At 37.3% G+C, this 14881-nt stretch overlaps 1 protein-coding gene across 1 annotated transcript; it reads right to left on the bottom strand.

The window, feature by feature from the left end:
- Positions 1 to 11050: 11050 nt before the first annotated feature.
- LOC116422364 lies at positions 11051 to 14520 on the bottom strand. The gene is made up of 2 exons (XM_031959582.1): positions 14068 to 14520; positions 11051 to 13421 (listed from the first exon to the last, which is right to left on the bottom strand). The coding sequence occupies exons 1-2, from the start codon at positions 14096 to 14098 to the stop codon at positions 12391 to 12393; spliced, it is 1062 nt and encodes a 353-aa protein (XP_031815442.1). The 5' UTR covers positions 14099 to 14520; the 3' UTR covers positions 11051 to 12390.
- Between the last annotated feature and the right edge of the window lie 361 nt (positions 14521 to 14881).

Here is a 14881-nt window from a genome sequence, read left to right as displayed (position 1 = left end):
TTAACAAGATGCCAGTTTGGCTAGAAAACCATGCATAAAAGAGAGTAATGTAAAATATGCCTTAAAAAGTAGATAACTGTGAGGGGCTTTCAAAGTTAAATGGAATATTGCACTCTTTAGAAGTCATTGAGAACCACTGGAGTTTATTGAGTCAGGGTGATGTCATGGTCAGATCTTTGTATTTTAGGATTATTGGTTTAGCAGCTATGCAGAGAATGGATTGGAGAGGAAAGAAGTCTAAGGTTAAGGAGCCAAATAGGAAGTTCTTACTATAGTCCAGATGTAAAGTGGACCTGAGCTAAGATGGTGGCTCTTTGAGTAGAAAAGAAGGCAGGTTCAAAACATATTTTGGAGATAGAATCAATAATATATAACAATTGATTATTCAGATGAAGGGAGAGTCACATTATCTTTAGGTTTCAAATTTGGGATAACTGGAAAGGCACTAATACTCTCAGGAGGAATAAAGGACTTAAGAAGGGAAATTTTGAGGGAAAAGACAATGAATTCTGTTGAGTTTGAGTTGCCTAGGACATCTAGTTGAAAATGCTTATAGATAGTTGGTGATGTAGGAATGTAATTCAGAAAAAATATTGAGGCTGACTTTAGAGATGTGGTAGTTATAACTACATAGATGTGATGGATGAACACACAGAAGCTAATGAGAGTACTAAGAGAGAGTGTAAAGAAAAGACAGAAAAGAGTCTAGGACAGAGACCTGGGGTATATCCATGCATTTGAGTGGGGGAAGGATAATGATCATATAAAGGAGACTGGGGACTAAGTGAAAACTATCATCTATATCAAATAACATAAAGTCTCTTTGATTCAGCTTGTTCTCAGTGAGCAACTTCCAATGTCTATTTATTTAGCATATTTCTTCTTGAGTCTTAGCAGTCCCATAGAGTTCTCTGGTCCTTAGAAACATTCTCACTTGAAAATAGATCTCATTCTTAGGGCAGCTCTGGAATGAGTTTCTTCTAATATACCTGCTTCCCTGCTTCCAAGTCAATTGCAGAGGTTTCACAATGACATATATATGTCATATATACCCAAGACACTTTTCTCTTCAATATTTGTTCTGACTGTATACTGATATGCACAATAGGCTGCCTATCTGACAACAAGGCATATCATTGTCAGAACAGTAGAAAATATCCATCTATTTTTTAGATTTTCTTTTTCCTGTGTGAAATATTAAGCTAATCTCTTGAGTAAATATAAATGAAGATGACTATGATAATAATGCCTTCCAATTGTTGTATGTTTGATTATATATTATATATATTAAATCCAAGGTGGTTTGAAATTTAAGGGAAGAAGGGGCCGAGGTATGATATCTGTCCTACCCAGTTCTAATATATTCCTTCGAGGTTCCTATTTTTGCTTTGTGGTTCTTCAGTCATTTTTTTAAAGTAATGCCTGACTATAATCCCATTTGGGATTTTCTTGGCAAAGATACTAGAGAGGTTTGTCATTTACTACTCCAGTTCATTTTACAGAGGAAGAATGGAGGCAAACAGGATGAAGACAAATTTTCCCTATAAAGTATGCTTATGGGGCATCCCATGATTGCTGCCTTCCTTTGGGTTAGCCCAACACAGCACTGCTTCATGGTGTCTTTCCCTTTCTCCTTCCCCCATGCCACGTGGTCTCTCTCCTAACTTCACTATGCTTCCCAACCCCACTTCTCCTCATAACAAGGTAACTCTTTTGGAGTGCTATGCCCCTTGTCTTTCATATTTTCTCCCAACTCTTTCATATTTTCCATTTTTATATTTCATATTTCCTGTTCCCAGTATCTATTGTATCCCTTCATTTTGTCTATAACTTATTCTCCTAAATAAATCTATCTTTTGCCAAAGAGAATTTGCCACTGTGAATTCTTCACCTGACCAAACCCCAACTTTTCTTGGCTACCATCATCTGGTGATGTCTACATCATCTCCATCATTTTGGTCCTCAAACAACATCATTTGGGGCTAAACCTTACATCATAGATCACATCAAAGGAGTCAATCTGAAACAATGAAGAACATCAAAAAAGCAGCTAGGGTTATTTAGAAGCACATAGGTAGCATGGAGAGGGTACTAGGCATGGAGTCAATTTTTTTTAAAGAATCCATTTCTTTTTCAATATATTAAAATTAAAAAAGAAAGAATTAAGTTCTTTAAAGTAAAACAAAATAAAAGAGTCCATGCCGACCACGTCCTTAAGTCTCTTCAGTTAGGGATTGCTTCCTTCTCCTTTTAGTTAGGAAAAAAGTAAACTTCTTGAGGGCAGGGACTGTGTTACATTGGACAGAATTTGCATTCCTAATGCTTACTTAGCACAATACTTTACACTTAGTAAATCTTTAATATATTTGCTTGTTGACTTGAATTGACTCATTATTTATATTATATTATAAGTGAAGCACTTTACAAACTTTCAGCCACCAGGTAAATCTTAGCTATTATTATTACCATACGAAAGCTCCAAAATCTCTTCATAGCACCCATCTACTTTGGGGCTTCAATCTTACCATAGAGACTAAATTATATTTATATGGTACTTTAAACACACATATACACACACACATATATTTCTTGAACTTCAGGACTATCCTGGGAGGTAATAAAGAGGTATTAGCTAAATTAGCAGATGATGAAAGAGAAGCTTAAGACTTGCCCAGACTCACATAATTGTCTACCACTGGTAGACTCAACCATTGCTCTACTTTCCTGACTATAATAAGTTCAGTGCTCTGTCCATATTATTATCCTCCCTCCAAATATTAATTTTCTCTCAAGAAAATTCTCAGCCTCTCCCACTAAGATTTAATGAGCAATATCTGAAGAGAGGCAGCATGGTGTAGTGGGAACCCTGGGTTCAAATCCTGGCTCTTATCAATTTACCAGCAAGGCAAGTGTGACACTGGGCACGTCACTTCACCAATCAGAATCTCATTTCCACATCTGTAAAACTGGAGTATTAAATTCGATTACTTTGAACATCCTTCCTGGCTTTCAAACTATAGTCTTATAGATTTGGTTGCTTTCTTATATTCCTTTCCATCACTTACTTAAAAATCATAAAATTTACAGCTGAAAAACACCTCAGGTGATATACAAAATTCATGTGCTCTTCATTGTTAAAAACAGATAACATGACTATTCTAAAGGTGTTCTTAAGAGAGCCCTTGCTGTAGAAAAAGGCTTCCTACAATAGAATATGTAGTTGGAAAGATTATCACTGAGCTAATAGAATTATGATTGTACACAGGAAACTAATACCTACTCATTCGCCCAGCATAAGAGCCAGTTAGCATTTAAATAGCATTTTAAGGTTTACAAAGCACTTTTCATATGCTATTTCATTTGATTCTTACAACTCGGGGCTGCAGATGCTGATATTACCCTCATTTTACAGATGAAAAAATTGAGGCTGAGGAGTTAAAGGACTTTCCTATTGGTTAAACAGCTTATTAAGTAACTGAGACAGAATTTGAACTCTGATGTTCCCAACTTCAAATTCATATCCCTACCCTCTATGCCACTTAACAACACCAGGCAAAAACTATAATGATCAGAGTTATTGAGAGCAAAATTGTAAAGTGAGCAAATTTGAGGGAGATGAAATCAACAAGACTTAGAAACCAGTTGGATATAAGGGAGAAGCAAGGGAAGAGTTTGGGATGACTCTGAGGCTGTAAATCTGTGAAATTTGGAAAGTTGATGGTATCCTTAACAGAAATAAGGAAGTGAAAGAGGAGTGAGATGGGGTGGTAGATAAGAGTATTATCCTGAACTTGCTGAGCTTGAGATGACTACCAATAGGTAGATAATGATGCAGGAATTGATGCTCATAAGAGAAAGTAAGACTGGATTATATTGCTGGGAAGAATCCATGTAAAGATGATTGATTAAACTTATACTTGAGGAAGTAGAGATCACTAAGAAAGTGCCCAGGACATAAGTAGTTATCCAGACAAAGGAAAATGAGAAAGAATGGCTAGCCAGGTAGATGTATAGTAAAGTATGCATAAAAGATGCAAGTAAAAGATGCCATGGAAGAAGCTTCCAATAGAAAGGGTAATGAACCGTGTCATGATATAGAAAAAAGTTGAAGACTAAATAAAAAGGTTGTTGCATTTGACAGTTAAGACATCATTATTGATAATGTCATTGAAAGCAGATGAGTGATGAGGTCAGAAACTAAAAAGGAAAGAAATGTGAGGAATGAGAGGAGGAAATGGAGGTACCTAAGGTAGACAGTTTTTTCTAGATTAGTGGAGAAGACATAGCCCATTGTTTTGGCTGATGCTAAGGGCAAGTAAAGAATTTTAAAGGATCAGAGTGATGCGAGCATCTTTGTTCACAATAAATTTCACCTGGGTCATACAATAACCTAGATACTATTCGGGGCTCTCAACAAGGAAACTTGTTTTATCTCTAAAGAACTTCATAGTTGTAGTGATTCTTTTATATTTTCCATCTCTCATGAAACAATAACTATACTAAGGTGGTGATGGGCAAGTGACAAGGTAGCAGAAGCCAATACACTGGAAACTATAGTTACAACCCTGCATACAGGCTGTCCAGGGCATAGGGTCATCTTCTCACTGGAAGCAGTAAGATTCAGCTGCCTCCTGAATGTCTGAGCAGCCTTTTAAGGAATACACTGCTCACCTCCATGTGTGATGAAAGGGCTTGAAAAAGTGCCCTAAAAATTGACTGCTTACCCAACCCGGCCTGATTACTGCAGCAGGTGGGGATCCACCTTGCAGTTGAAACACTTAACTCTGAGGGTACATCATGACCATAGGTTCTCAAACCTTTTGTATTGAGCCTACACCAAACTGACAAGTCTCAAAGCACTGATTATCTTGCTATATTTTGGAAAGGTTCATCACCAAAGTATTTACAACATGATGCTAGAATTTTTTAGGTTAAATATGTGTAATTCTTTTAAACATATTTCCATATTTCTCATGTTGTGCAAGAAAAATCAGATCAAAAGGGAAAAAAACACAAGAAAGAAAAAAACAAGTAAATAAACAACAATAAAAGGTGAAAATACTATGGCTTGATCCACATTTAGTCTCCATAGTTCTTTCTCTGGATGTAGATGGCATTTTCCATCCCAAGTCTATTGGAATTGCCTTAAATCAACCCATTGTTGAAAAGAGCCAAGTCCATCACAGTTGATCATTACATAATCTTGTTACTGTATCAATGTTCTCTTGATTCTGCTTACTTCACTCAGCATCAGTTCATGTAAGTCTTTCCAGGATTTTCTGAAATCAGCCTGCTCACATAATGGAATTTTTAAACTTTAATAGAAATGAATATCTATTTTGCTTCAGCAAGATATATTGATGTGTGTTGAAAAAATTTTGAAAGACAAATATGAAGTATCAAAATATGAGCATAATTTCCTTTGAAAGTAAGAAAGGAAGTAAGAATAAATAGGCTTTGGGGATGCCATGGGTTTCATTTGCCAAGGTTTGTGAGTACTGTGACACTCCTTGAATTGTCATTAAATACAATGGTGTAGAAGAGAAAGGAAATAAGACTTATCTCTTTGATGGAGAATTCCATCCAATCTGTATCACAGAACGATAGAATTTCAGTCAGAAAGGACCTCAGAGACCCATATATGAAGACTAATTCCCCTCTATAATGTACCTGACAGCTCTCATCCAGCTTCTTCCCACCCCCCACTTCCCTGCTTCAAGATCTCAAGTGAAGAGGAATCTACTACTTCCTGAAGCAGCTCATTCTATTTGGGGATGGACCTAATTCACAAAAAGTTCTACCTTATATCAAGTTTAAATCTACCTCTCAATAGCTTCCACAAATTATTCCCAGGTTCTACCCTCAGGAATAGCAGAATATGTTTAATCCTTCAACAATGACAACTCTTTAAAATCTTGAAGATAGAATATTGTCCCTCCCCAACATCTTCTATTTTTCAAGTTAACCAAACTGTCCTTTAAACAGTCCCCATACATTATGAACTTAAAGACCTTTATTCTGGTTGCTCTTCTTTTAACACTCACCAGTTTATCATGGTCTTTAAAAAACATGATGTTTAGTTCTGAACACACTATTTCAGGTGTAGTCTAATGAGGACAAAATGCAAGGCAGAGTGAGGAGAAGAGATTGGGGATGGAGAATTAATCAACTCCTTATTCCTTGATGTGATGTCTCTTTTAAAGCAGTCCAAGATCACTCTAACTCTAAAAGTATGATACTTTTAACTCTTAATGAGCTTGAAGTATACTAAATTTTTTTTCAGATGAACTGCTCACTGGTGAAGTTGATTTTTGGACCCAAATACATAGTTACATAATAATACTAACATAATATAATAGCAACAATACAAAAATAGTCATAATAAAATAATAGTAGTAAATAATAGCCAACATTTATGTAGCACCTACTGTAGTGTGCCAGGCTCTGTGCTAAGCACTTTATAAATGATTATCTCATTTGCTCTTCACGGCAAACCTGGAAGATAGATGCTATTATCCCCATTTTACAGATGAAGAAAGTGAAGCAGACAAAAGGTTAAATTACTTGCCCAGAATCACAGGACTAGTACTGTGAATCTACTATCACTGTGATTCTACTATCACTACAAACACTGCTGCAAGAGGAAAAGTGAATAGGGATTCCAATGGTGTTAGAAATTCTAGGTGTACTTTGACCTAGCAGTGTCCCTACTGGGCTTGTATTCCAAAAAGTTCATTAAAAAAGGGAAAAGGACCCACATGTTCAAAAATGTTTATAACAGCCCTTTTGTAGTGGCAAGAAATTGGAAACTGAATGAATGTCCATTGGTTGGGGAATGGCTGAATAAGTTGTGATATATGAATGTTATGGAATATTATTGTTCTATAAGAAATAATCAGTTGGATGGTTTCAGAAAGGCCTGGAGAGACTTATATGAACTGAAGCAACGTGAAGTGAGTTGAACCAGAAGAACATTGTACACAGCAGCAACGAGATTATACAATGATCAACTCTGATGAACATGGCTCTTTTCAGCAGTGAGGTGATTCAGACCAGTTCCAATGGTCTTGTGATGGGGAGAGCCATTTGCATCCAGAAAGAGGACTATAGGACTATAGGATCACAATATAGTATTTTCACTTTTTGTTATTTTTTTTATTGCATTTTGTTTTCTTTCTCACTTTTTTCCCTTTTTTGGTCTGATTTTTCTTGTGCAGCATGATAATTGTGGAAATATGTGTGAAGGAATTGCACATGTTTGACACGTATTGGATTACTTGCCATCTGGGGAAGGGATTGGGAAGAAGAAAGAGAGAAAGAAAGGTATGGAACATAGGGTTTTGCAGGGGTGAATGTTGAAAGCTATGTATATGTTTTGAAAATTAAAAAAAAAATTAAGTGAAGGAAAAAAGATATTCTGGGTGTAGAAATTTCTTCATTGATAAAGACCAGCAACTCATCTGTGAATTAGTCTTTGGTTTTCCTGAGACACTGTGAGATTAAATGATCTGCTCATGGCCATACAACTAGTATATAACTCAGGCAGAACTTGAATTCACATTTTTTTCCCTAGATTTATGCTTATCTCTATTTAATTTCACTTTATTAGCTTTGATGAAATACTCTTGACTGTCAATATAGTTTTTAGTCTTTTTTATATGTCATTTTATGTGTCAGTTATTCCCTCCCAGCTTTGTGTCATTGGCAAATTTAATAAGATATTTATGACTTTTATTAAAACTAAGGTCTAAGTAAAATCTGTAATTCATATGAATATGAGATAACAGGAAAACATGCAGGTTTTTCTCTCTTACCACATAAGCCATATGACTGATTTATAACTGGCTATCTCACATTTTCTATCAGCAGTTCTCCATTTTGATTCCAGATAAAATCATGCCTCCTTCAGGATAAGCTCAAATATTACCATTATGCAAATTGACTAAGTTTTTGATAACTTAACCACCTCTACTCCCTTTAGTTTCTTCTAATAAGAGAGTGTGTGGGGGGGGGGGGGAGAATGGAACAATAAATTCTTCCCAAAGCTTTCCTATACAGAGGAGTTAGAATTTCCCTGATAACTCATCTTCCATCAGAGGCTCTGCTTGATTCCAACTTGACTATTCTCTTTTCTGCTTTCTTTTGTGTATTGCCATCATCCTTTAGATTGGAATCTCGAGGACAGGGATTGTCTTTTTCTTTTTTCTTTTTCTTTTTTTGATTATTTTTATTGAAGCTCTTTATTTTCAAAATATATGCAAGGATAATTTTTCAACATTGATCCTTGCAAAACCTTATGTTCAAATTTTTCCCCTCCTTCCCCCATCCCCTCTCCTCAATGGCAAGTAATCCAAAATATGTTAAACCTGGTTTAAAAAAATGTGTAAATCCAATATAGGTATATGTATTTATACAGTTATCTTGCTGCACAAGAAAAATCAGATCAAAAAGGAAAAAAATGAGAAAGAAAATAAAATTCAAGCAAACAACAAAAGAAGTGAAAATGCCATGTTGTGATCCACACTCAGTTCCCACAGTCCTCTCTCTAGGTGTAGATGGCTTTCTTCATCACAAGGTCTTTGGAATTGGCCTGAATCATCTCGTTGTTGAAAAGAGCCAGAATTGATCATCATATAATCTTGCTGTTGCCATGTATAATGATATCCTCATTCTATTCGTTTCACTTAGCATCAGTTCATGTAAGTCTCTTCAGGTCCCTCTGAAATCATCCTGCTGATCATTTCTTATAGAACAATAATATTCTATAACATTCCTGTTCCATAACTTATTCAGCCATTCTCCAACTGATGGGAATACATTCAATTTCCAGTTTCTGCACTGGAGCTGCCTCAAACATTTTTGCACATGTGGGTCCCTTTTCCTCTTTTAAGATCTCTTTGAGATATAAACCCAGTAGAAATACTGCTGGATCAAAGGGTATGCACAGTTTGATAACTCTTTGAGCCTCATTCCAAATTGCTTTCCAGAATGGTTGGTTAGTTCACAATTCCATCAACAATATATTAGTGAGGGACTGTCTTTTTTCTTATTGTATCCTTAGCACATAGCACAGTGCCTGGCACATAGCTGGTGTTTAATATTTCTGAACTGAATTGAATGAATAGGTTCCATGTATCCTTATTCAACTACATAAAATAATAATATGCAAATAATGATAAAAGATGGTCATCATTTAATTTCTATTTCTTTAGGAGAGATCTGAAATATGGAATCCCATATCATGCTCTTTTGTACCCACCCCCAAACACATATACTTCCTGAGGGCTTCCATTCTTTTGTTTTTCGTGGGTCTTTTGCCTGTGGGTGGTAATGTTTAGCAGGGGTCCTCAAACTTTTTAAATAGGGGGCCAGTTCACTGTCCCTCAGACTGTTGGAGGGCCAGACTATAGTAAAAACAAAAACTTTGTTTTGTGCCTTTAAATAAGCTTCATAGCCCTGGGTGAGGAAGATAATTGTCCTCAGCTGCTGCATCTGGCCAGCAGCCTTAGTTTGAGAACCCCTGGTTTAGAGCTTTTCTCTCCATGAGTAACAGTTATCCCTGTACTTTGGTATGATATCCTTCAAGTAACTCTTACAGATACAGAATCTATGATATCTGAGTTCAAGAATGATAGATTAGAGATTGGTGGGAAGACTTGAGCATACTATAATGGGAGCTTGGGTAGCTAAAAATGAAGGTCTTTATCTGGGAAGTTTGGAGAAAACGCTATCCCTATATCTTCCTCAGAGATGGGCAAAGGGATTAGTATGGTAGTATTTATTCTTTACAAGGATATTTCATTACCTGAACATGGAAACACACAACTTAAACAGGCTATCAAAATCAATTCTATGCATTAACTAGACTGATAGGTACCACATTCCCTCATCTTGACATAAGAGAATTTGTTTCTTAAGATTTTTTTTTCCTTTCCTAGAGGATGGAACTGATATCACTAACAGTTACAGAAATACTTCAACACCACACCCTTAACCACCACCCCTCTCCCTGTTATATGAGATATAAATGCAATTCCAAAAATCTAAGTCCAGTGTCAAAAATTAAGATAAAACATCTCAATGGTCAGAATTCAATGAAGACTCAGCTTGATTGTAACAATTTGTTAGAAGTTCAATCTAGAAGTTTGGCTCTCCAAAGCTTTTGCCCAATCATCAAAACCTGTTGTGGTCAATTGACTTTGATACAATAGGTCTTTTGGAGTTTGGATAAAGTATTGAGGAGTCTGATCCAGGACCCATTGAAATGTCTTTCCAATCATCTGTTTCAGGTTAGAAGTGTGGTCTGAACACTAAAAACTAATATAGCATCTTGGGACTGGGTAAAGTCATGTAACCGATGATCTATAACCCAAAGTAGCACTATCCAGTGATTTTGGGAGCTTGTGGGTCTAAGTCAGAGGGTTATTATATATCTTAGTGGTTTAGAAATGGTTAAAATGTAATCCATACAATAGGATTCCAAAATATCCATAGTCTGGTGATCAAGACTAGGTGAATGTGTGAAATGAGAAGCAGCATGGTAGACCTGAAGTGTCACTTGATGATTCACACTTAGGAGTTGGGTCTCTTCAATGGGTTGTTTGGATGTGACATAAGGGGACAAGAATTTGAAGAGATAGGGTGTCAGGGAATAGAGTTGAATTTCTGGTATCATGTAGAACTGGTAGCATTGCTTCCCAGGCACATAGGCATGTTAGAAGTGTGGCCTAGGCATTAAAACACTTATCAAGGCAGGATTAAGATATTCTAGTATCTGGGTTGAACAGAGGTGTGATCAAGAAATCTTGGGTTTGGTGGCAATTTCCCCCAGTGTAGAAACCTTAAAATCATGCACTAGGAGCAGCTAGGTGGTACAGTAGATAGAGCACCAGCCCTGAAGTCAGGACAACCTGGGTTCAAATCTGATCTCAGATACTTAATACTTCCTAGCTGTGTGACCCTGGGCAAGTCACTTAACCTCAATTGCCTCAGCAAAAATAATAAAATAATAATAATAATAATAATGCACTAAATAGTTTAGGACCACAAAAGGTATTTCCTATTGATGTCGATCAAAACAACCCACCCTCATACTCAAGACCTATTAAATATCTTGGTGATTCAGGAAATGTGAACTAGAGTACATCTAAGCCTGGAGAAATATCTGTCGGCTGTGCAGAACACTTGGTGTTAGGTATGGTCTTTATTTAAATCTTGGCCTGGGAAGGGCAGAGCTTTGTGGCCTGAATGACCCTATGCAGCCTTGTTCCAGTAATCCCGGTCCAGTGAATCTGCATTCTGAGAATTGGTAGTTCAAAGGACTCTTTAACTTGATGCTCAGAATCTAGTGAAGACAACATCCAGAAGACAGAATCCTGAATACTCTCAGCTTGCTGGCCTAATTCTCGTGGCAATTTGTCCAAATGTTTAGGACCTAGTAAAGGTGTGGCATGGCAGTCCTGGCACTGTATCACTGTACTCTGGCAATTGGGACTCTATAAAGCCTCTCCAGTCCATCCAAGCCTCATAGAGATATGGCCTGAGTCACTGTCCCAACCAGTCTGAATCTAATGTGGGGGACTCAGTGAAAGAACAGTTCTAGTCACCAAAACAAAAGGAATTCTTTGCCCAACTTCCCAGCCCCATTTTTTATATGGCCTCATTTTTTAGTGTCCAGAGCAAGCTCAGTTTTTTGGCCTATGTCCAAATGAGTTGTGTTGATAAAATTAATAAATAGGGTAATATCAAAGTAACAGGTCCCTTCCCCCATTATCTAGACTCAGCAAAGCCTTGCATTGCTCAAAACCCTATTTAGACTCGAGTTAATGTTATGGCTTGGGCTTTTGAGACGGCAATTGCTTCAAGCCAAATGCCCGAGTATATTGATGTTATTAGGGTTTGGTGGTTGAACTCCATGAAAATTTCAGTTCAATGGTCAGAACTAGTTGAGGTACAACTTGGTGATCAGGGTATTGTTATGGCTCAGTTTTATAGTTGGCATTATAATCAGGGCATAGTGGAGCCTTAACCATTACGAAATGAAACTATGAAAAGTGTCAAGTTAACCTTGGCCCTATATTCCAGGCATAGATAGATACTAATAATTAAAAGGTTCCATGGTTCAAACTGGTGGTGGTATAGCTGCTGCTCTACCCTGATGGTAAGATGATTAGATGACCTGTGCCTATCTAGAACACAGTAGATGGAGTATGGTGCACATACATTTGTGACCCTGGTATAGTATTTGTGAAGTAACGAAGATGCAGTGATGAAGCATGAAGGGATTGCTCTTCTATGCATCTTTGTCACTTGTGTCTGATTTTGAAGCCCATAAGTATGGTCTAAGAATCCTAACATTGTAGTTGTATCCTCAGGAAAAGGGTCAGGATGTTATGCCTTGGAAGTTTTGTTCTTGGACAAGTTGGTTGTTTTCAAAGCTGTGAGCCTAGAATGATGTTCAGGTGAAGGTGACAAAATCCTGCCTTTACGTTGTAGGTGGAGACATCCTACAAGGGCAGAAGTCTTCATTTGATGCCCTTGAGCTGGTGGGGCTTTAGGGTGGCTTCCTCGCACAACTGAGGCACTTTGGGGACAAATTGGGTGCAATGAAGTTATTAAAGATGCTGTCTTGGCCCTACGTTCTACATGAGCAGGAAGTTTTGCCTGTTTCTTGACCCTCCGATCAGTGAAAGATGGCTTTGGAGGTACAGGTTGAGGCAAAGGTAAATGATAACATAAAGGTGGAGACTGAGGTTGGGACTGAAGCTGAGACTGAGGCTGCTTTGGGGGGGATGATGGTTGTAGTGGTGGAGAAGACTTAGGTGGTGAAGACATAGATGATGGTGATGGACATAGGTGGAAGGGGAGAGACAGAAATGAAGGTGGAAGCTGATGGCTGAAGTATGGTAGCCCTGAATGGCCATGGCTCTTTAAAATCTTGGGAATGTAGTCAATGACTGAAGGAGTCTGTGCCCAAAAACAAGGGTTCAGTGAATCCTCAGGATTGTGATCAGGGTCCAGAAGAGTTTCAGAATCAGAAGATTTAGCAGCTATGGCATCTGACCTTGCCTTGAAATAAGAGCAAGGTAAATGTGACACTGAGGTACTAGAATTTTGTGTAGGGCATGAAGATGGTTTGTAATTCTTTAAATCAGATAATGGTATTGCTGTTGATCTGTGGCAAAGATGGTGGTGGAGGTGGTACTGGTATTCACGGGGGCAGGGTAACTGTGCAGATGCAGCTCTCCGGTAAGGTAGGGGTGATGATCTGGTGGCTGGGGCCTGCTGTTTGAATGATCCCTGCTGAGCCCTGGATGGGTGACCTCGATCCCACAATGGTGCTATCCTATGAGGAGGACATGGTAACAGCACAAACTTGGATTGATGACAAAAATCTTTTGGAGGCAACTGGACCAGGGATGCTGATAAAAAAGAGACCATGTGAATGAGGTTAAGGAAATACACGTATGTTGTAGGTATAGGAAGGGAATTGTGGAATAGGGGACAGAGGGAAGAGGGATGGTCAGGACAGGATGCTAACAGTAGAGCCTTCAGACTTTACAAGTATTCAAAGTGTTTTTACATATATTGCCTCATTTAGTCTACTTAGTAAACTCATTTAGTTATTACCATCCCTATTGGATAGATAAGGAAATAGGACACATCTATATTATGGTGCTGTTTGACATTTTGCCAAGCACCAGACAGTGCAGATAAAGCAAATATTGCCATTTTATAAATGGTGAAATCTTAGGCAAAAGGAAAGAGAAATGGCTTGCCCAAGGCCAAAGTGAACAAGACTAGAACTCAGATCAATGCTCAGAGATGTGAAGCTGAAAAGTTCAAGAGGCCATCTAGTCCAACTCCTATCATCTTACACATGATAAAACTGAGGCCATGGAAGGAGATTCAGTGATTGCTGAGATCATGCAGGTGGGTCAAAAGCCAAATTTGAACCCAAGATTTTCCATTAAACCATATCAGTTTTGCAAATTCCCAGACTGGAATGAGAACCACTAACCAAGAAACAGGTAATGGGGGGCCCATTAAGAAAACCAAAGTTCTCACCTTCTGGAAATAGCTTGTATTTTCTCACCATTCTTCCACTGAAGGATTTCCTTGATAAAATGATATATTAACACACATAAAAAAATGAGGAAGTCTGGTTCCAGTTATTCCCATATATGTTATTAATCAATAATTAAATGCTCTTTTAGCTTCCTTGTCTTTTTAATCATTTCTTATTGTCCTCATTCTGAATCATTGTTATGTAATACACACACACATATATATATACACATATGTATGTATGTATGCACATATAGTATATATCCTTAACCCAGGACTAGCCTCAATAGAATCTGATCAATAAATAGAGCAAATTATTCCTTTCCTTTCCAGTTTTGGTCATACCATCCATCTTACTCATAGTCTCTTCAATGCCTTTATTAAACCTTAGTCAAAGACAATGACAAACTCATTTCAATGAAGATATAAAATGAGAATATAAAGAACTACCTTATCTCAATTGAAGCCTAAAAATATAAAAGAATTAAATTCTAAAGGGGTGAAATTTCAACAATCATTCATTGATTTCAATGAAATTTCCTTGACAAAACATTTTTTCTCACTCCATACTTACAAGTTGCCCAAGATCAGGTCTAAAACTCTTGACTTTATACACACCAATAGGTATTCCTTCCCTCCTCCTAAAAGAGTCTTCTAATATGCTTTTGAATTTTAATAGCTAATTCATAATATTTTGAATGGAATATTTTGTGATACTACTTAAGAAATTGGAAACAAACTGGACTATCATAAACTTGGGCAGAGAAATGATCATTTATGTCAGCCAGCCCACTCTTTTTTTTTTTTTTTTTTG

Source organism: Sarcophilus harrisii, chromosome 3 (genome assembly GCF_902635505.1).
Source record: "Sarcophilus harrisii chromosome 3, mSarHar1.11, whole genome shotgun sequence".
NCBI lineage: Eukaryota > Metazoa > Chordata > Mammalia > Dasyuromorphia > Dasyuridae > Sarcophilus > Sarcophilus harrisii.
Note: the sequence above shows the minus strand (reverse complement) of the source record. Positions and strands in the feature narration are given on the sequence as shown.